At 39.1% G+C, this 23,091-nt stretch overlaps 1 protein-coding gene across 2 annotated transcripts in view; it reads right to left on the bottom strand.

The window, feature by feature from the left end:
* Positions 1 to 23,091, bottom strand: part of FYB2 (FYN binding protein 2) — a 109,670-nt gene that overhangs the window by 54,522 nt on the left and 32,057 nt on the right. For both annotated transcript variants that reach the window (XM_054534158.2, XM_063712203.1), the window contains 3 exons: positions 20,370 to 21,117; positions 17,279 to 17,440; positions 15,480 to 15,513 (listed from right to left, as the gene is read on the bottom strand). In XM_054534158.2, coding sequence (XP_054390133.1) covers positions 15,480 to 15,513; positions 17,279 to 17,440; positions 20,370 to 21,117 — 944 coding nt within the window. The remainder of the gene's footprint in view (positions 1 to 15,479; positions 15,514 to 17,278; positions 17,441 to 20,369; positions 21,118 to 23,091) is intronic.

Raw genomic sequence — 23,091 nt, 5'->3', positions numbered from 1 at the left:
AATACAATACAGCAATTACGATGAACAAATGACATATACATCAACATAGATAGAATATGAATACAGTGCTTTGTAAAAAAAAAGTTGCAGAAGGATAACATAAGGTGTCATTTATACAAAAATTTAAAAACTATATCCTTAACAGATATATGAATTTATAGCTCAAATGTAAGAATATACTAAATGGATACACTCACAAATTCATGATTGGAGTTGACTCTGCAAAGGGAGAAAGGGAAACGGAATTATAGAGTGAATTCATAATTTTTTCTCCTCTGTACTGTCCACATTTGGTATGAGGTAGTTCCATTTGCTATAGATGCAGTTGAAGGGAACTAGAGTTAGGGTTAGGGTTAGGGTTAAAGGTTAGGTTAGAGTTGAAGTGACTTCAGCTGCATCTAGAGCAAATGGAAAATAACAACTACATCACAGCAAATGTGGATAGTATCAAAGAGAAAAAATTACACATAAACTCTGAACCTTAATACAAATTAGTTCTTAGCATTTGGTAGTCTTCCTGGTTTTTCATTTACATGTGTATTCACATAGTTGTTATCATAGACAGTGAAAAAGTTGGAGTTCTCTCTTTTTTCCCCTCATTTATTATAATCATAAGCACATTCCACCCAATTGTTTTCTCTCCGTTGACTATTTTGCATATTTTCTAGTTTTCTTTTGTGTATATTCTCTGTAATAATTCTAAAGATGTAATAGTTCATTTTGCTGAAAAAGAAAAATTATAAACTCCAATGCATCAGTAACTTCTCCTCTTGTATTTTTGTTCCCTTCCGCCTTCATAAAGTAATCAAGAGAAACTTTCTTAAATTATAGGCTATGCCATAGAGCTCATGCCTCAATGGCCTAACAATCTCATTTGGTCTCTGGTAAATTAATTTTATTAATAAGAAACAATTTGGGGAAAAATTGAAAGATGTCTAATCAATTTCTTAGACTACTTTGGTCAAAAATGAATAAATATCTCATTTCAGATATTTATAAAGAAAATTTTACCAAAGTTTCCAAAAAGGCATCTTTAGGATCAATTGTCTTTACAGAGAATCAGTGCTGGGATTATTGTTAAGAGGAAAAAAGAAAGTTGCAGATGTATTTTAACCTCCTTTTTTGTTACCTGAGAATGTCTTTTACCTTTATCCCTGGTCCATTAAAACTAGATCTGAGATCCACCTTGATTTTATACAATATGGATCAATATAAAGAACTTGGATTGGAGGGAAGAAATAACTCTATGATTTAAATCTATGCTTCAACTTCTTTATTTCCACATTTATGAAAAATGTGTCTACAGGACTATAGACACTATTGGGAGGCAGCACAGAATATGAGACAGACCTGGAACATGGGGTCAGACAGATTTGAGTTTGAATCCTAGCTCTCTTCTACATTCTAGTTATAAAGTACTGGGTAAATACCTTAAGCCTCCATTTCCTGCTCTATAAAACAGTTATAATAAAATCTACTTTAAAGGTGTATTATGGATATTGAATGAAATATTTGCCCTCTGCACATACGCATTCCACAAAAGTGTGCTGGTAATATTAGTGTATTAGAGGACAGAAATATTGTATTTTAAAATAAGTTTTGAGGTTTACATCTTGTAAAATTTTTTATTAGTGGCATAGCATCAGGTTTCTAACTTTTCTTACTTCCTTACAGAAAACCTCCAGTTATTTATATACTACATTATAAAACATTAATGTTTCTTAGTGATATCTTCAACATTATCTGTGTTCAAGAAGCAAACACAGCTCCTTAAATGCAATACAAGTGTTAAAGATGATTTACAAAACCAGAAAATTTCTAATTTTGTTTGGACTCTTGGAAATCCTATCTTCAAAATAAATGTTTAAACAAATGGGATCTCTCTAGCTAAAGCATGGACAAGTGACCTTTCATGGTTGTTTCCACTTGCCATGTCTACCTCTGGTCCACAGCCCTGAAAGGTCCCTGCAGAATCCCTCATTGTCCATTGGAGAATAATTAGTTAACCTCTGTATTAGGCTGTATGCTCTAGAGAAGTGGCTCATGCACCTCATTCAAACATCTGTCCACTTGGTCAAACAGTGAGATTATTAATCACATTAATAGCTACTATTTCTTGAGGGTTTACCATGTGTTAGACACCGTACATAGATTCATTATATGCACCTCTCATTGGCTGTGTGGTCTTGAGCAGTCATTTAGGTTCTCAGAGCCTTCATTTCCTCATAGAGTCACTGTGAGGGTTTAGTGTGGGAATAACTGAATCACAATGTGGAAAATGCCTGACAGGCGAGTTTCCTTTCTTGTCTTCTCCTGTGCCACACTGCATGATGATGACTCGAAAAGTTTAATTGCAAGAAAGTTCCAGAAGATCTAAAGAAGAGCTGGCATTAAGTAGAAAGATTGAGACTTGAACAGCAAAACCTGTTAGCCATACTTCTATATTTATTTTGTTAGGTTGAAAACACAGTTTCTTCCACTTATTATTTCAATGGGCCATGCATTTTGGAGACAGGATGGATAGGAGTAGCTTAGTCAGCATTTGCTCTGTGTAACATTCTACAGGTTCCTGGTGACAAGGGAGTGTGACACCATCTGATTTCTCAATTGTCCAAAGTCCCAAACTGGACAGATTTCTATTTCCAATAAATAAAGTAAGAATACTCTACCCATAGCCCTTCACCCTAAGAAATCCTTCCCTTGAATGAAATGATCGGTGATTAAACTTTTAAAAGTGACATCCGTGCTAAATAAAATGGATCTCAAAATTCATTTGTGCCAGGTTCACAAAAATATATGATGAATTTGGAGTGATTTTTGTTCATAAGCTACTAAAACTTGTTTCGTATACATATTAGATAATGGTTAGAGATGAACAATCAATGAATCAGCAGAGCAGAATGATTCAGAGAAACATAGGCTTCAGAAAGACACAGGTAGCAGTGAATCTCAGCTCTACCAGGCTGTGACCTTGGGTGGGTGGTTCGACCGAAGTCTCTTCACCCTTTAATCCTCTTTATATGAGAATGAAATGATATAATTTATGCCGTGCTTAGTGTAGTGCTTGGCATAAAGCGTTTGCTACTTCTGCTTCTGCTACTACTACTTCCACTTTCACTTTTATACTATTTTCCCTTTTACAATTCTACTACTTGTCCTTCAAATTCTACCACCACCTCCACCACTAGTTCTCCTGCTTCTACCATTTTACAGAACACACACACATGTGTGCATACGTACACATCTTTTTATGTAATATATATTTTCATTTGTGTATATATGTGTTTACATATATATACATACATGTATACATACATACACACAATCCTACCACCACATGTACCATAACCTTACTGTGATGGTTAATATTGAGTGTCGACTTGATTGGATTGAAGGATGCAAAGTATTGTTCCAGGGTGTGTCTGTGAGGGTGTTGCCAAAGGGCATTAACATTTGAGTCAATGGACTGGGAGAGGCAGACCTACCCTCAATCTGGGTGGGCACCATCCAATCAGCTGCCAGTGCAACTAGAATAAAATAATAGACTGCCTGAGTCTTCTGGCCTCTAACTTTCTCCCATGCTGGATGCTTCCTGCCCTCAAACATTGGACTCCAAGTTCTTCAGCTTTTGGACTCTTGGACTTAAACTAGTGGTTTGCCAGGGCTCTCAGGCCTTCAGCCACTGACTGAAGGCTGCACTGTCAGCCTTCAAAAAGTAGGGATACTTTTGAGGTTTTGGAATTTGGGCTGGCTTTCTTGCTCCTCAGCTTGCAGATGGCCTATTGTGGGACTTCACCTTGTGACATTGTGAGTCAATACTCCTTAATAATCTCTCTTTTGTATATACATCTACCCTATTAGTCCTGTCCTTCTAGAGAACCCTGACTAATCCACTTACCAATTTTACTATGACTTCTACTACAACAACATACAACAAATAGAGCTTCTCTCAGCCCTGGGCACTAGGTATTTCTCTTTTCTATTCATGTATATATAACCCAGTTATTTCTACAAAGGACCACAAAACCATGATCACCAAGTAAATGTTATTAAAGTGCCACATAACCTTACAAAATATGCCATCCCCTCTGGCTTTAACTTAATTCTGAAGCTACATTGTCAAACCATTGATCTCCTTCATAAGGCAGGCATGGGAAGGCATGTAAATAATAATAACAGCTGATAATTATTACCTGCCAAGCACTGTTTCAATTACATGTATCAATCTTTGACTCTATGAAACAGATACTATTATTCTTTCCACAATCAGATGAAGAAACTGAAGCATGATCCAAACTCACGAAGTAGTTAGCAGCAGAGATAAGAAGCCAGATATTTGAATCCAGAATCTGAAGTCTTAACCATTATGCTGTATACCATCTTACACAGGGGATGTACCGGTTAAAGTCAAACATGGCATGAATAGATCACACCGTAATGGAAGTCATCAAAGAAAGAGGTCTTCAGAGTATACAGCAAGGAGGATTCCAAAGGACTGATCAGACTATTAGCTAGAGACATAATGGGAGAAAAGTATGTCTGCTAGTGGTATAAAAGAGAAGCCCTCAGATTTCTCATTCATTAAGTTACATGCTATTATTCACTCTTTGAACAAACTACATTCATGTTAATTTTATATACATTATCTCATATAATCCTCTCAGTAGCAGTATGAGGCATTCTACAGATGAGGAAACTGAGGCTTGGAGATATTCAGTAACTTGCCCAAGATAGCACTGCTAAGTAGCAGAGGTGGGCCTGGAAACCAGACCTTCTGATTCCTAGTCCATTGGTTCTCTCCTCTGCACTACAAGTCACTCTAGAACCGAGGGAAAACTGAAAAATGAAAATAATGAAGCACCAGATGATGGTGAAGGTCAAGGAGCTTTTGAGTGGGCTTTGGACGATATTTTTCCAACCTTTGTTAGGCTGACCCAAGAGTTCACAGATCAATTCTTTTATATACTAGTTATTTATATGGGGAAAATGTTATGGGTAAGTTCTTTTTCTTGTCTTTGCCTGACATTGTCACTTATAAAATGAAAAATATTACCATTTAACCTGTAATTTGAGGTTAAGGTGGAACCTGTGGATCAGGGTGAATTTGGGAATGACTTTCTAAAAGCACTTTGTCTTCTAAGTGTTTTAGGAAGTCACACAACAACTAAAGCAGACTCTTTTTTTTTTTCCCATTCATCTAGGAACAAGATCTGATAAAGCAGATTCCTAATAAACCAGTCGAAACTTCAGCAGCATGAAACAAAATGACCACAAGCCCTCATTTTGATCACTAGTCAAATTTTAAAATATCTTTGTTTCAAATTTCAGAGTGTCTTCTTTGAGGTGCACTATAATATCTGACCCCATTTGTTTTACAGAGAGGGAAGTGAGGTCACCCTCTGAACTAGTGGCAGGCTTTTAACTAGGAGCCTGGTCTCCCGACTGCCTGTTCTGCCACTTACAGCATTCGACCTTGATACAGACAAACCCTGCTATTACAAACAAACAACAAATCTCTGCCATTTATTAAGAGCTTACAACATTGGAATTCCACTTTGCTGAATTAGAGATATTTATCTCAATCCTCACAACATCCCTGGGGGAAGGATTTGATTTCACCATTTCCCATATTAGAAAATAGAAGGCCCAGAGATATCAAATAACTTTCCCAGGATCACACAGCTAGTGTGTGGAGCTCAAACTATGAATCCAAGGTTATCTGACTCCTAAATCAATGCCCTTAACTTCATGTAACATACTCCCTGGATCTTTTAATTTTTAATTCATTCAATTTAAACACATTTTAATTATGCAGCTGGTAAGAAAGAAATATTAGACCATTTCTCTGCTTTTGAAGAATTTATAATTTAGACAGGTAAATGAGATACACCCAGGGAAACAGAAAATCACAAAAATAGACTGGATATACTTGAGTCTTAAGCCGAGTGCCGTCTAAGTCCATTCTATTCTTCAGCCAACATTTATTGAATAACTATTAAATGCTGTATGCCCCCTTCCCCATATACACCTTACCACTACACACTCTAATCATGTCAAATTACCCATAGTTCTTGAACACATGAGGTTGTTTCCTGCCTCTTTGCTTTTGTCCACGTTTCATCCGCTTATAATGACCTTATCACCAACATCCTCTGTGCAAACTCATATTTTTTCTCGTAAAATTCTGATTGTCATTATACATGGCCCTTCTATAGTCTATTCTCCACACAGCAGCCAAGATGATCTTCTCAAAATATAATTCAGACCTTGTCACAATCCTGCTTAAGACTTTCCAGAGGCATCCTATGGTTTTTAATATTTTTTTTAAAAAAAGAACCACTAAGCTCCCCACCTTTATGATCTCATCCCTCTCCATGTCTCCAAGGTCCTGTACTACCATTCTCTTCGTCACTCATCACTCTCCAACCATACTGGCCTCCTGTTTACTTTACAAGGATGCAGTGCTCTCTACTACCTCGAAGACTTGGCAAAGGCTGCTCCTGCTATGTAGAATGGTTTCTGTATGACCAACTCTTTCTCAACCACCAGGTCTCACCTCTGTCCCCCTTGGCAAGGCCCTTCTTCAGCCAGCTTTCTCAAACAGCCCTCCTTCCCACCTATTTCTCTATACCACAATACTTGTTGTATACCCTTCTCAGTCACTGTCATAGTCTTGAAATTACTTTATTACTTTTTGAAACTAGTTTAATTTTCTCTCTCTTGCTCTGGGATCTTGAATATCACTTGCTGCTCAGTACCCATTGCCTACAATGTGTCTGGCACTCTTAGACAGGTAGATGATGTCACATCTTTAATTTTCCTCATTGAGCTCCCCTTCTCTGTCAGGTACTGTTCTAGAATATAAAAATAAATAGCAGTCAAGGTCCTTAAACACAGGGTTCTCATGGTCTAGAAAAACATAAAAAATAAATAAGTCAAATGAATATTATCAATCAAAGCATTCATAAAAAATAACAGGAAAATAAAGCAGAATCGTATATGAAATAGATAGCATCTTGGGTGAGGGAACATGTGCTATAGCCAGGAAAGCTGATATTTCAGCGTTTTCATTGCCTCATATCGTATTTGTTATTTGTTTTTCTTCCCAACTAAAATATATACTTGATGAGGACAGATACTTGGTGTTCACTTCCGGCCACATTTCCAGCATCTAGAAAAATGGCTGGCACATAGTTGGAGTTCAATAATTATTGAATGAATAAATAAAAAATGAATTCTGCATGATGAGAAGGAGCCATCAGGTGATGATCTGGGAGAAGATGACACACACAGGAAAATATAAGTACTTCTGATTGGTCAGGGAAGCTTGTTGTGTTTGATGATTAGCCAAAGGCCAGTCCATGGGTGGAAGACAGCAAACAAGGGTGAGAGGGCTTAGGAGAGGAGTTCGGAGAATAACCAGTGATCAAAACCCATAAGAAACCTATAAGAATATATATAGGTATAAAGAAGTATAAGGAAGGATATTCTTGGCCCTGGGAAAAGTACAACATTTTTGAATTTTATTCCAAATATAAAATGGATGCTAAGAAGCTCAATGATTAGTTTAATTAAATAAATATTTAATTCAAAAACTAATGAGTTCAAAGAAGAGGAGAGAAGAAAGGAGAGTGCCTCTCATGTGGGCTAATAAATCAGAACAAGCTTCTTGGTAGGGTGTCACTTTGAGCTGAACGCTAGACCAAGAAGCAGCAGAGGAAAAAGGATCTCACGTGAGTCCCCGCTCTCACATGGCAGTAGCCCTTACTGAATATGCAAGGGCAAAGGAAGTGCTCAGATTGTCCTAATTATTTAGCTTTAATATTAGAGGGATATAATATTGGACATGCAAACCAAGGCAAAATGTATAGAGAAGAGAATCTTGAAATGTTTTATTTACATAAAAGCTAGTGGAAGATGATATCATTCTGTCCATCCATCCTTCTCCCCATCATTTTGTTTATCTGTTATTCCACTGGCCCATCACTCAGTCATTCGATAATTATTGCTTGCATGCCCACTGTTTGCTAGGTCTTGTAAAAATAAAGGTGAAAAATATATATGATCCTTCTCTCATGGAATTTTCAGTCTAATAGGTATCTCCAAAAACACTTCATGGTGGAAAAATTCTGGCTGAGTCAGAATAACGTAGCTGAAAATCTTTAATTTGGTTCTGAGTTCATATCTCAAATAAACTCTGAAACAGGGCAAGCCATGGTTTCTCACCTATAAAATGACAATGCTAACATTGTGTATATTCAATATACTAATACTAATGTTCAATATTCAATATACTAATACTACTAATAATATTGCCATTTTACAGGTGGCAATTAGTATTGCCTCCTAAGATAGTCATTGGTCTAGAATGAGTCTAACAGATACAAAAGGGCCCAGCAATGCTCAGTATGTGGTCATACACAAACAGTAGTTTCTATTCAACCTTACTAAATAAACCTGTGTACAAAACTAGGCCCCAAGTCTGCAACTTGTGATTGTCTGTTTCTTTCTAAATCATGACTTTTCTGGCTTATGATCTGAATGCCACTGAAGAGAAAAAGCAAGGCTTAGTTCCAAAACCTTTCATATTTTAGCTCCACCCTAGGCCAGCCTCCCTCACACAGATCCCTCTGCACAGAAAATGAAATCCTAACGCAGGCGTTCAAGAACTCCTGCTCAAAGCATATCCAGGCTCGATGTGTAGAGCAAGCCATGAGTCTATTAAGCCTTGCCCTCTTTTGTTGTAGGTAAAGTGTTCTTTGAATCCTCAGTAAGGCAGCCTGGGGTGATAGTTGAGAGGCTGTGCTCTGGAGCCAGGCTGACCAGGTCAAGCCCTGGTGCTGCTGATCCAGTTGCATCACCCTGGATGACTTCACTTGACTCTCCGTGGTCAGAGAGTGCACAAAGCACTTACTGTACTTCATGGGTGGTTGTAGCTGGGAGTTCTAAAATGAGAGAGAGGACATAAGGTACAACTCTTTATCTATGGAAAGTGCTCAATAAATAGAAGTTATAGGTGAGAATTTTTTTTTAGGGAGGAATATTTGAAAACAAAAAAGAAGAGAAAAACTCAGTAAATTCACTGCTCCTTGAGAAAAACAGGCCAATCAGTGGCCCTGTTGTATCCCTGAAGTCCAATTAAAAAGGGATAATAAGAAATTATTGAAGTGGCTTAAGCTGAAACTACCTGAATGTTCTGAGTCTGAAACTCTACAGGCAGGACACAGGCTTCAGAAAATTCATTCTCTTCATTCTTTCCTGTAGCGATTAAATGTATCCCAGCATGCTGGGATTTCCTGGCCTGCTTTCACCTCTTGAATATCACTACAAGGAGGCTGTTTTGTTGTTCGTCGATCAGGTCAGGTCTGTACCAGTCTTAATTACCTGAAGTGCAACCATTCAGGAAAGAGCACTGTAGTTGCAAACAATTTTAAAACTAGCCTTAAGTGATTCTGTCGTACATGTACAAAGGTACAATGACATGCTTTTTGTTGTTGCTGTTATTAAGTAGAAAACAAGCTCAAAGTCCTTTCAGGAAGGATTCTTCTTGTCTTGCACTGATTGTGTGCCAAGCACTTCACCTGTGTTAATATCAACAATGATGGGAACAGCAAATAACCTCCATATTGTCCTAGATTCCTCTCTTTCCCTCACATCTCACTCCCCACAGCTGATCCAGCAATTGCTGTTTTCCTCCTAAACAAATCTTTCATCCATCAACTTTTTAATTTCATTTTGACTACCCTGTCCACGTTAAGTTACTTAACTTCTCTGTGACTCAGTGTCCTCATCTATAAAATGGGACAGTACTATCTGCTCCTTAAAATTGTCATAAATGAAATCATGTATAAAGTACTTAGAATAAACACTGAGTGTGTGTTGCTAGTTTTACGGTGGTTGTTGTTAATGGCTTTCTAGGACGTCTTTCTGTTTCCACCTATTTTCCCATGAAATTTATTATTTATACAGCATTCAGAATGATCTTTACAAAAGAAGTGTCAGCTCATGTCACTTCCTGGCTTAAAACTCTCCAATGTCTTCCCAATGTATTTAGAGCAAAATCCAAATTACTTCCACAGCTCACAAGATACTCCACCTCCATTTCCTGAGCTCACTGCGCTTTAGCCAAGATTCCAACCCCTTTCTCCTTTAAAATGTGCTAAGGGTGGTTCTCCCTTTAGTCTTTGTGCCAGTTATTTTCTTTCCTGGGATGTTCATCTCCTAGATCTTCCTTTAACTGGACTGGGTCCTTATTCAGTTCTCAACTCAGAGAGGTCTTTCTTTGATCGATTCATAGTAGATGTACATATTTTCAGGGTAATATGATATTTTAATACATTCATACGATGTGTAAAGTTCAAATCAGGGTGACTGAAATATCTATCACAATTTTCTTTATGTTAAGAACATTCAAATTACTCGCTTCTAGCTATTTTGAAATGTACAATAGATTATTGTTAATTATTGTCACCCTATGGATCTATCGAACACTAGTTCTTATTTCTTCTGTTTAACTGTATAATTGTACCTATTAATCAATCGGAGAGGCCTTTCTTGACCATCCTAAGCTTTATTTCACTCTCAAACCCTCATTATTATCCTAATACTCTTAAATTTTTGTTTATAGTACTTATTACTATGCAAATAAGTACTGTAAATGCATTTTTTTGGTTACAGTGTTGTTGTAATTATCATTATTTTACTTGAAGGCCTTTGATAAGGCATCTATTCCTCACTTCCACAGGATCAGCCACTCCCCACTGCCTGACACAGGTCCTAGAGACAGTCACATGATCTGCCCAGCCCTAGAAGACATTGTGTTTCCCACTCTGCTTGGGGTAGAAACTGCAAAAACACAAATACAAATATATGCTTCCAAGTACTAGGCATAAAAGAAGTCATCGGGAAGATTCAAAACAAGCTTATCAGCTTTTAATAAAAGCTGATAGACTTATTTTAAAAGCTTATGAGGATTTAAAGACTATCATCAAAGTGAAAACACAAAATTAAAAACTTCAAGAGAGAAAATGGTAAACTCCTGAAAATTCACCCATAGACCCTCCCCTGAGAAACACTGCTATCATCTTCCTACTCCTGAAATAAACAGCACCTCCTTTATGTGTCTGAGTCAGATTCCCTGAGTCAGGACTAACTCTGACACTTCTTAGTGGGAGAAAAGCCATATTTATAGCTAATAAATAAAATATTAGCCAACTCTGCTAAGTACTGACAGAGACCAGTGCTGATTGCTGCCCTGGGACTAATCTGCTTTGCTCACACAAATAGGGGCTGCTTATTCAAGAGGGATGCCAGCCAGCTTGGTTTGCATAAAAGAGTGATGACAAAGAATAATCTCCAAAGAGCTATCTCACTGTTGGGAACTAATGAGACATTAATATTTCAGAGGTAACAAGGGATGGAGAGGCCAAGGTTTAGAGAAACTGAGACTCATTGAGTTTCTTTTGTGTTTTCCAAGCTTGATATAATTTATCTCACTTGGCCTTGATGACAATAAATAATAATATTGTGCTCACTTTACAGATGTGTATATCAAAGATCTGAGCTGTTAAATGGCTTGTCTAAGGTATGGAAGAGGGGTTTAAATCTACGCCAATATGACTTTAGAACCTGCACTTGTTCCCTTATACAATGTCACCTCTCATATTTTAGACACAAAGAGGTCCAGAAATGAAAGATGGCTATAGTAAGTGTGCTGGGTTAAGATGATTAAAATATGTATACATAGAAATACAGCTAGAACACAAAGACTCCTGTTTTATACATTATGGTTGAAAATAATGAGAGTTTTAATTTAGAGAAGAATGTGGTTCTTAGATGTTTTAAGAATTGTCACATAAAGAGGGGGTAAACATGATGTCCGTTGTACCAAAGAGCATATCTTAGACACGTGGTTGAGAGTTTGGGTAGGGAGGTCAATTCTTTTTCCGGATCAACTTGAAGGACTTTGAAATAAATAAATAAACAAAGAAGTGTGTGTGTGTGTGTGTGTGTGTGTGTGTTTGTATGCATGTTATTTTATTTTGTACACTGCTATATTTTCAATGTATGTAAGTGTTTGGCCCATAGTAGATGCTCAATAAATACATGTTGAATGAATAAAATTGGCTCTGATGAAGAAAAATATAAGACTCTCCAGGTGTTGAGCTCCTCATCAATGAATTTTTGAAGAGACTAAAGTTCTGACCATAGATTCTTGCCCTTGCTGTGAGGTTATATAATAGCTAAGCAAGGTTTATTGAACACTCTCTAGATGCTAGGCACTGCCCTAAACACTTTAGGATCACTATTTTATTTACCCTCACCACATTGGTATGAGTTAGGTGATAACAACATCATCATTTCACAAAAGTAGAAACTGAGTAGATCTTAAGATGTAGACCTTTAAGATGATTAAAATACGTATCCAAAGAAATACAGCTAGAACACAAAGACTCCTGTTTTATACATTATGGTTGAAAATAATGAGAGTTTTAATTTGGAGAAGAATGTAGTCCTTAGATGGTTTAAGAATTTTGCAGAAGTTTTTTTTTGTTTTAAGGTTTGCAGAAGTTAAAGCATTTTCCCAAGATTACACAGATGTTAAGTTCTAGGGGTTGGATCAAAACCCAGGCTTTCATTAACTTTGTGCTATGTGGCTTGACTACATGAGATTATCAGCACATCCCCTTCCAGTAAGGAGAGCCTACATATACTATTTCTAATCTAATCTCTGAATTGAAGATTAATACCTTGAACATGGATAATATTCTTCCCAAACAAGCGCCAGTTTCCATGGAAGTTATAGCTAAAGCTATCACACATTATGGCATTTACTTGTTCAAACTAACTTAACATTGGCAAGATAAACTCCAAACTTTTTACCAAGTCACTTAATGCATTTTAGGATCCAACCTCATCTCTTATTTTTATACATTAGAATATTTTTTGTCTGTGTATTTCCTTGACTTTAGAGTCTCCTTTTGTCTGTTTATTTCCTTCCCAACCTCCTTGCTTTCAAACATGTTCTATCTCTATAATAAAAATCCATTGGTCTGTCTATCTGTTTGTCCATCTGCCCATTCATCCATCCACCCATCAACTATATCTCAGATCAACTACATGTCAGAACGGTGGTTATATCAGGGAACAATACCCTGCCTTACCACTTTATAGTCTCACAAAAGAGAACACATAAGTAAACCTATCTAATTCGTACCTATTATGCAGGATACAGGCCCTGTTCTTTCATCTGCCATGAAGGTGCCCTAAGTTTTCTGGCCCCTCTTTATCTCTTTTGCCTTACACTCTTTGTGCTATGGCCCACATCATAATCACTGTTTAGTGAAACCTCATTTCAGAGGAGGTTAGCTTCCAAAATCAGTATGAAAGGACAGAACAGTCAAAATGGCCCCTGTAAATCCCTTAGGAAGATGGTGCCACATGGAGACTGACTAATGGGCCATCACAGCAAGTTTATCCTCCATGTTGAAACAGATTGCTGTTTCTTTGATTTAAATGCCAGAGAAGAGGTCAGCTTAGATTAGAACCAATCTGTAGGAAAAACGTGTATCTAGTTAAACACAGCAGTCACCTTACACTCAATCCTACTGAGACGCTCACAATATGAAAGAACCAGGAGCAACTGAGAGCACAGCAGAGGTACACTGTCCCTTCAAACTGTCACACTGGGACCTATGTTCATTGAATAAATGGTGCAAACCATTGCCTGAGCCATTTAGATTATTTTCTCTCTTTCACATAAATGCACATAGAACACATCTCCACTGACCTGTCTTGTGCTGTCATTTAACTCTTTCAAAGGGACAATTAACCCAGGAGTTCCCAGAGCACATGAATTGTGTCTAACACCACACTACCAGTTCCTTGTTGAATAAGATTGTCTTATCAATTCCCTGTTGTAAAAGATCCTCTGTGATGTGGTTCCTGTTTACCTCTACAATCCCATTTCTATACCATTTCTATACTTTCTACACTCTAACTGTACTTATTTCTAGTTTCCACAAATTAAACGTGTTGCTTCACACCTTCTGCCTCTACCTAGAGTGTCCCTTCCCATGCTATGCTGCAAATGTGCATCTTCAATACTCATTTCAAATGTTTCCTCTTCAGGGATAGGTTGACTGGATCAATACCCCATTCTTCACTCCTTCCTGCATCCCTGCTTTTTGCCATGAAACTCTCAGCACCCTCCCACTCTGGTTCTGGGCTTGGCCACATTACTTGCTTGGACCAATAAGATGTTAGCAAATGCAACACAGCAAGGGCTTGAAAAGTGCTGGTGTGATTGGGCTTGTCTTGCTTGTTAGCAGCGACTGTAGAAGAGTGCCCCTGGGCTAGCTTGTTGGATGAGGAGAGACACATGGTGCCAAGTCAAGGTGCCCACCATCCCAGCCGACACAATCCTAGATCAGCCAACTGTTAAGCTTCCCCCCAACATGTGAGCCACCCCAGCCAATATCACAAAGTTGCCTAGATAGCCTGCAGTCTACTGCTAACATATGAGCAAACCCAGCTGACCCCAGCCCAGATCAGCTGTACCCAACAGACTTATGTATGCTATGAAAGTTTTATTGTTATTAGGTAGCATTACTCTAGCAATGGAGAACTGATACTTCTTTAGAGACTTCCCTTACCCTCTCAAGAAGATGTAACAACTTCCTCCTTAGTGCAGCCTCTGAATCTTGTCCTTTCCTCTATTACAAAACTTAACACACTTTACCATTGTAAACATTTGATAAAGGAATAAGTAATATGATTATTTGTTGTTAAGTTTGGATCTCCTTCTAAAACTAACCTTTTTGAGAACAGGAACATCTTTGTGAGGGAGGTGAGGTGTATAATCAATGTACTCATGGCACATCTGGGTTGGAATCATGGCTCAGCAAGTGGCAAACTTTCTGAGCCCAAGTATCTTGAGCTATAAAATGTGAGCGGCAGCAGCAACTGTGCAGCCCTCTTGAGACAACAGAATGAGAAATCTGTATAAAGTAGCCAGCTGAGTGCCTGACACATCAAAGGTCTCAATAGATATTATTTGGTTAAGTGAGTTAATGAACTGACACTTCTATGGCAAAATTCTTAGAAGGAGTACACCAAAAATAGAACATCCTTTATCCCATTACCAATTCCTAACATCACACCAGCTGTCCAGAGCATTCTTTAGCCTCTAATTCGATTTATGACTATGAAGGGTGATGTTTCAATTTACTGAACCCAACTGTGTAATAAAAAAAGGACCTCTGAGGACTATCTTTGCAACTTAACGTCAGCACGTGTTAAATGCAATTTATTTAATCTTTTGTTTACAACAAAAGTTGCAGTTTGTTGCTTATAAATTCACTCCGAGACCCTTCTGAGAAATACAGATTCTTGGTTTGTGCTAATTGCCTGCTCTGGAGCTGGCTAAGTAGCCTCTGTGATGGGCTACGTTCCTATACAACTAAGGAGCATGTACTTACCTCTCTGGAGGCAGGGAGCCCTCTTCCACAGTCACTGCAAGAGAAAGAGTCAGAATGAAAAAGAAGTGTTTGCAGCAGCCTGGTTAAAGTGAATGATGCTTGTGCGATGACTTGACCCCACAGATAATGTGGATAGTGGAAGCTTGCCTGTGCCTGAAACATCCCTTACCTCCACCCCAGCACCCAGGGGATGCCTTTCCCTGCATTGCAGCACTCACCCACATTTTACAGTACAATTTCTTATTTATGGGTACAATCTCTTGCATTAGACTTTGACCTCCTTAAAAACCAGAACCCCTGTGGGGGTTCATCTCTTAATCTCTCATTTCCATCACAGGACATGGTACAGAGATTATAGCTGCTCAATGTTTCTTTCAAATAAACTTGGACATTTACAGAGCACTTCCCGGTATTCCAAGCACTATTTAAGCTGTTTCCGGGCATCATGTCTCATTATCCTCACAATAATCCTAAGAGATCAGTGGTATCCCCATTTTACAGATAAGGAAATTATCCCTATTTTATAGATAAGGAAAATGAGGCTCAGTGATTAACAAACTCAAACTTAAATAGCTAGTGAGTTCAGAAGCTGGGATCTACAAAGCCCATTTTATTGCAAAAGACTTAGTACTTTGTTCTATGTTGTCTGATAAACCTTCTTCTCATTCAGAGAGATTATTTGAGGCCTGAATTATTTAATGTTTATAAAAATCACACTTATCCTTCTTTGATTTGGAGCTGTCCATATCAGTAAGTATACTTATAAGAACCTATCTCCCCATACGGAATTTTCTTTTAGGATAAGACTTAAGATGACTTATAGCAGTGGTTCTCAAAGTGTGGTCCATGGACCAGCAGCATTAGCAACCTCTGGGAACTTGTTCAAAGGCAAATTATCAAGCTCCAACTCAGACCAGCTGAACCAGAAACTGAGAATGGAGCCCAGCAATCTGTGTTTTAATAAGTCCTCTAGGTGATTCTGATGTACAGTCAAGTTTGAGAATCATGAAGTTAGAGTAATTTAACCATGAAGTTGCCCAAAGCAGTTAAAACGAACAGAGACTGCATTAGCTCTCTCAGTGTACCTGCCATCTGCTGGTGCTGATGGCCATAGTAAAACAAATGTTAGCACAGCAGTACATTTTGTCCCAAAGTGTATGTTCATCTTGTGTTTCATTACAGCAAATATAAGCTAAGGCATTTAAAATGTCAACAAGATCAGATTGTGGCAGGAGTGGTGAGGGATGAGAGGTGTTCCTTTAAATAGCAGAAGAAGACACAAAATAGCACAGAAAAACGGCTTCCAAAGATGTTTCAGTTTCTGGAAGGGATCAGAGGGTTGGGGGTTTCAGGCTTTCAGTTAATTACCAAAAGCAGATCACAGAGGCCTGAGGGGCTCCCCCTAAGGATTTCAGGTCAAGTTCACACTGACTTTCTCCCTTTTCACTCCCTCCCCACTTCTGCACAAATGGATTGTGTTGACAACACAGGTTTGCAGGAAACACAAAGGTTCAGTGACTCCCTGCTCAGCGACTTTTTGTTTTCTTCCTCTTGGACAGATTCCCAGTAATCAAATGCAGTGCTCTCAGGGGAAGTGGGCTGGTGTAGGAGCGATAAAGGGCCAATTCCCACAGAGATGTCATTTCATGGGCAAGCTGCCACAGCCTCTAGATGAGAATAAGCAGTGATGGATGTCCAGCCTCACAGAAAAGCAGCAGCGGCATCGTCACCTGGGAGAGGATGTGGAGACGGAGGTGACTCCTGGTTGGCTGTGTGTAGGGCCCTGTGCATTTCCTTACCTTCCCCTTGAGTCTTGGGAACAGCAGCTGGCTGCCTCTGAAAGGCCTGGAGGTTCACGATGGGAGGTCTTGAAGGCTTTGGGGGAGGAGGACCCAGGGAGTCGATGGAGGGCAGTGGCTTTGTTTTGGGAAGGTGGTGATGCCTGATATCTGGTTGTTTTTCTGAACACAAGACAGTAAAAAATGTAGGTTATGATTATTTTCATTTCATAGCTTGTTGGGTAAAACTGGTTTCCTTGCTTCCATCTCAGTCCCGTCCAATCAATTCTCCACCCAACAGATAGAGTGCCCTGATCAATACATAAACCTGATCAGTTGCCATGCTGCTGCTTTAAGGATTTCTTCAGCATGACATTGGTCACTCCATCTCTGCCATTTCTACACCACACAGCACCCATCTGTGTTTCTAGATTCTTTGGCATATTATATGTCTTGCTTCCCCCCACTTAAAGCCCAAATATTTTTCACATGCATCACTGGCTTTTCCATTCTCCATATTTGATTTAGATAGTCTTAAAAAGCTTTCATATATCCAAAATTTTGCTCATGTTTTTCTTGGTTCGGGAACACTATTCCTTTTTTTGGCAAACTTCAATTCATTCTTTTAAGGCTCTGCTCCAATGACACCTCCTCTAGAAAGCTTTTCTTGATTTCTCACAGGAATCAAGGCCAGAATCAACCTCTGATTTGTATCCCCATAGCACATTGTTAATACCACTACATCAGTATCATGGCACATCGGAGGTACTGATCTAGGTTCCCGTTAAACATGGGCTTCTGTGGGTAGGGATGGTGTCGTATTGATCCCCCAGCACAAAGCACAGGGCCTACCTCGTAGGATAGAGGCTGTGACTATTTACTGAAAGGATTCTTCAAGCACTCATGACATGGAAATAATACTGGCTCTATAAAGAGGAATAAGAATTGATCTGGGATTTCCAGGGCTCATAGCCTAGGACTGGCTTCAAGGCTGACTTTGTGATATCTGGGCACCTGTGTCCTGGAATTTTCCAGGAAAGTTCCAATTTTATATATATTTGTCCTCTGCAGTCTTAAATCCAACTCCAACAGAAAGTCCAATATTATATATGAAAATCATATCTGCCCTTTACACTGAAAATAGCACAAAATCTTATGTAATCCAACTGCTTTGATTTTTGATTTATGTAAGACAGCAGTTGACTACATGGGCCATTCATGCGAAAACTTAAGAAGTGGCCTAGCATTTTCCATATACCCCTGGGAGACTTCCTGCTCTCCTCCACAAGCTGGAAGGGAGGGAAACCTTCCTTATTGCTCCACCCACAGCAGGTTACAACCCCAGAAACTCAGGCCCAAAGTTCCTCTCTTCTTAGGCTTGAATTACAAGTAGCGTTGTCAAAAACTTCAGTCATTATCAAATTAGGAAGAAGGCATAGTGAATATTAATTATCACTTACTAATTGGGCTCAGAGTTTTTACCAGGCACTGTGCTAAGTAGTTTACATCTGTTATCTCACTTAACTTTCTCAATAGCTCCATCTGGTAGATAATAAATTCTTCTTTCCTTTCTCTCATCCATCCTTCTTCTCATACATCTTTCTTCCCATCTGTCTTTTCTTCTTCCTCATCCCTTCATCAATAACTATTTATTTACTATATTCCAGGTGTTGTTCTAGGAAGTGGGGATAGAGTTGAGAACAAGAACATGTACAGTCCTACCTTCAGGAATTTTTATTCTAATAACAAGAGACTGATGATAAACAAGTAAACAAATAAACGAGCATTACAGAGATCCATTAGTTCTATGAAGGAAATAAGGTAGGATGACAAGTGCGAACTGTTGATGGTGAGGCAGTACACTTTATACAGAGAGGTTAGAGAAAGCTGACCTTGGAAAGGTTTTTTTGAACTTAGGCCTAAATGCAGCTACAAAAGCTTAAAGAAAAGAGTTTTTGAGGAAGAGGGAATGGCAAGTGCAAAGGTCCTGAGGCTTGACAAAGCCTGTTTAAGGAACAGCAAGAAGTCTAGTGTGTTGACTATGGGCAAGGAACTCGGGGAAGACAGGTAGGAGATAAGTCAGACACAAAACGGGGAACAGCATGCAGGGCCATGACGACCACAAAGCAAGTAGTTTAGATTCTATTCCAAGTACAAACAGAAACCATACAAGGTTATAAGGAGATTCATCCATCCACCCTTCCATCCACTTAATCAATCATTCAATAAATTTTTAGGACTTATTCAATCTGGCCTTCTTCTTGTAGGTGCTAGGGATATGGTAGCAAAAAACGACAGTCCTTATCTTTTTTGTTTTGTTTTGTTTTTTTTAGATAGGATCTTTCTCTGTTGCCCAGGCTAGAGTGAAGTGGCACAATTTTGGCTCACTACAACCTCTGCCTCCCAGGTTCAAGCAATTCTTGTGTCTCAACTTCCCGAATAGCTGGGATTACAGGCACAGGCCACCATGTCCAGCTAATTTTTGTATTTTTAATAGAGACGGGGTTTTGCCATGTTAGCCAGGCTGGTCTTGAACTCCTGAACTCTGCCCACCTTGGCCTCCCAAAATGTTGGGATAACAGGCATAAACCACCATGCCCTGCCAGTCCTTATCCTTTTATAACTTACATAATACTGAGGTGAACCAAGAGCTTGGTGGCAAAACCAAGAGCTTGCCGATAGATTCAGTGTGTAGAATGAGGGAGGAGAAGGGAAATAGAGCATGGCTCCTAAGTTTTGGCCTGAGAAATTAGGAGAATAATTGTGTTGTTTACCAAGACAGATGATTGGTGACAGATTTGAGTTATAAGAGAGCACTCAGGCTCTAAGAATCTATATAGATCGCCTAAATTCATGCAGCTTGTCAGAAGTCGAGCTAGGATTCAGATCCAAGTTTTTCCAAAAGCTATCTCACAAAGCAATTCTAGGAGATTAAGCACTTTACTCAAACCCAAGATTACAATTTAGCGGATGGGCCTAGAATATCACACGGAGAGTCTGGAGCAACATTGCCCAGGTCATATACATAACCACTCTCAGTCAACAGGTTTTAAAGTAGAAAAACATGATGACCCCTCCCTAGCCCCTGTCCCATGGGGATCACATTTGTTACCTGGGGCCTGACTGGGAAGCTCACACTCATAGATGGGCTGGCAGGGGCTGCTTGCCGGGCTCCTCTCAGGACGTGGGTTTTCCCAGCTCTTCCTGATATGTTGAGAAATTACAAAAGAGGGATCTTCAGAGATGTTATGTAATATTTTGGGGGCCACCACGTGCTTCTTGGAAGGAAGAATCTGGGATCCTTTTGTTTCCAGCTTTTTCCTGGGTTCCTCTGGAGTAAGCCCCATGCCTTTTTGCCCTTCCAGATGGAAGGCCTTACTTCCACAGTTGGCAAGGAGAAGGGCTGATGACATTTCACTTTTCTGAGATGAAACCTTCTCCCAGTTCCAGAGTTTGTTTCTGAAGCTATTGGCCACCATCACTTTTTCCTTAGTGATTATCTCAACATTTGATTGAGTCACCTCTAACAGCAGAGAAGCCTTCTGTGAACTTGCTGCAGAACATACAGTAGACTTTCCCAGAGGCCCTGGGGAGTTAGAACATTTTGGAATTTCACTCTTCTGAGCCAACTTGATTTTCTGAGGTTGAAGAGGCTGGGACTCACTACTGGAACAGTATGGTGGGCGGTGCTTGTGGTTGGATGAGAGGGGTTTCCCACTGGCCAAAATGTGAGTTGACTGTGTGCCTCCAATGTCACCCTCTGGAGAAACACCTGTTGGGAATTTAATAGGTCCTGGAAGAGGTGGAGCATCAAGATTTTGAAATTTGGCTCGAAGTTCCTTGAAGTTTCTTACCCCTTCCTAAAGCAAAGAATAATCAAACAAACAAACAAAAACAAAAACAAACAACAATAACAACAAAAACAAGTGTCTCATTATTCCAAGAAAAAAAGCCAGTGTGATTAGATCTCACTGATCTCACCATGTTAAGAGACTGTAACTGCTGATATAATGCAACTGCTTCTGGGCAATGTTAGCCAGCAATGCTATTGTTTATATGAGATAGAATGAAAACACTATCTCTTTCTTAAACACTCCAGGGATGTTTAATTTTCTCACAGCACATAAAGAACACCTATAGATAGTACTATAAAACAGTGGAGAAACCCCTTGATACAAACTTTTGATGGCTCCCCACAGTCTATAAAAATAAATTCCAAACTGCTTTGTACAGAATTCAAAGTTCTTCACAATGCGGTCCCAACTAGCTCAAAAGATGGTAGGATTATGATCTCCAACCACAGCCAAACACAACTACCCTTAAACCAAACAGAACTGTTTACAATTTTCTTAGACCCTCCTACTCTCTATCAACTGGAGTTGGCTTTGTGTTCTTGCCTCACAAAATGCATCCTCATCAGCTTGTCAAAACCTTTCTTGCACTTCACTGCCTACTAATCCATCAATATTTCACCTAGGGAACTTAATTCAATATGCAAAAAAAAAATAACTCCATTATTAAATGGACAAAGGACATGAACAGAAAACCAACTACTGCTTGTTCTCACTTACAAGTAGGAGCTAAACACTGAGTACACATGGACATAAAGATGAAAACAAAAGGCACTGGAGACTATGAGAGGGGTGAAGGAACAAAAGGGGATAAAGTTTGAAAAATTACCTATTGGGTACTATGTTCACTACTTAGGTGATGGAATCATTCATACACTAAACCTCAGTGACACACAATTTACCCATGATTTACCCATGTAACAAACATGTGCCTGTACTTCCTGAACCGAAAATGAAAGTTGAAAAAAAAAAAAAAAAAGAGCTTTCACCTGTGGATGACAGACACAGCTAACTTCTTTCCTGTCTCCCTGGTACTTCCATAGCTTTTTATATCTTGGCTGTTGAACTTAACGCTATGGTATGGAGAAAAGAACAAACTTTGGAACTAGACAGACCTATGTTCATATGAAGACTCCACTCTTTATCCTCTAGGGAAATACTCTGGGAAACTTGATCTTCCCTCTAAGTGCCTTATAAAAATAAGTCGTCAAACAGTATAGCAGGATTAGGGCCATTATAGGTGAAATGTCCATTACAGTGCCTGACACATAGTAGGCCCATGATAAAGAAAAGTTCTTTATAAGAGGCTAGATGACCCTCTTGCATTTTTAACTCCTCTTGGAAAATGATCATGCTCTTCCCTCTAAATTCAGCTCCAATTTGGTATATGAAAATTGTGGTAGTAATGGGAGCCCAATCTTTGCGGCAGAGGAAGGAGCATGACTGGGTTTATACAGTGAGTTGATTGGTGGTCCGGCCAGGTAGGTGTAGGCTTAACTCCTGCTCCATGCTCTGCCTGCTGGTCCTTCTTCCTCCCACTAGACCGCATTAGATTTTGTAAATGTGTTCTGTCATCTTTTGCTTTCACAGGAAGTAGGATAATGTCTAATGGAGCCATTGCAAAAAATAAGAGCCACTATCCTCTCCTGGATAGTCTTAAAGGTTTTAAATTTCATTTACACAGACTATCTCCATGGCAGTGACTTTTGATTTTGGCAGCTTAGGAAATGTTGGGCGATCTTTTCTCACCATATTTACAGTTGACTCACACCTGCCTTCTGAAGATTTTGGAAGTGAGGGAAATTGAACAAGAAGCATGAAGCAAGTGTCCGGGAGCTTAAGTACATGCACTCTCCCTCCTTTTTCATCTCTCTGTTCTCTCTTTATCTCTCTAACACACACACACATGCACAGGCACACACACAAACACACAGCCAGCAGACAAGTTAATTTAACCATACTTTCTCTCCCCTGACGTGGCAG

Source organism: Pongo abelii, chromosome 1 (genome assembly GCF_028885655.2).
Source record: "Pongo abelii isolate AG06213 chromosome 1, NHGRI_mPonAbe1-v2.0_pri, whole genome shotgun sequence".
NCBI lineage: Eukaryota > Metazoa > Chordata > Mammalia > Primates > Hominidae > Pongo > Pongo abelii.
Note: the sequence above shows the minus strand (reverse complement) of the source record. Positions and strands in the feature narration are given on the sequence as shown.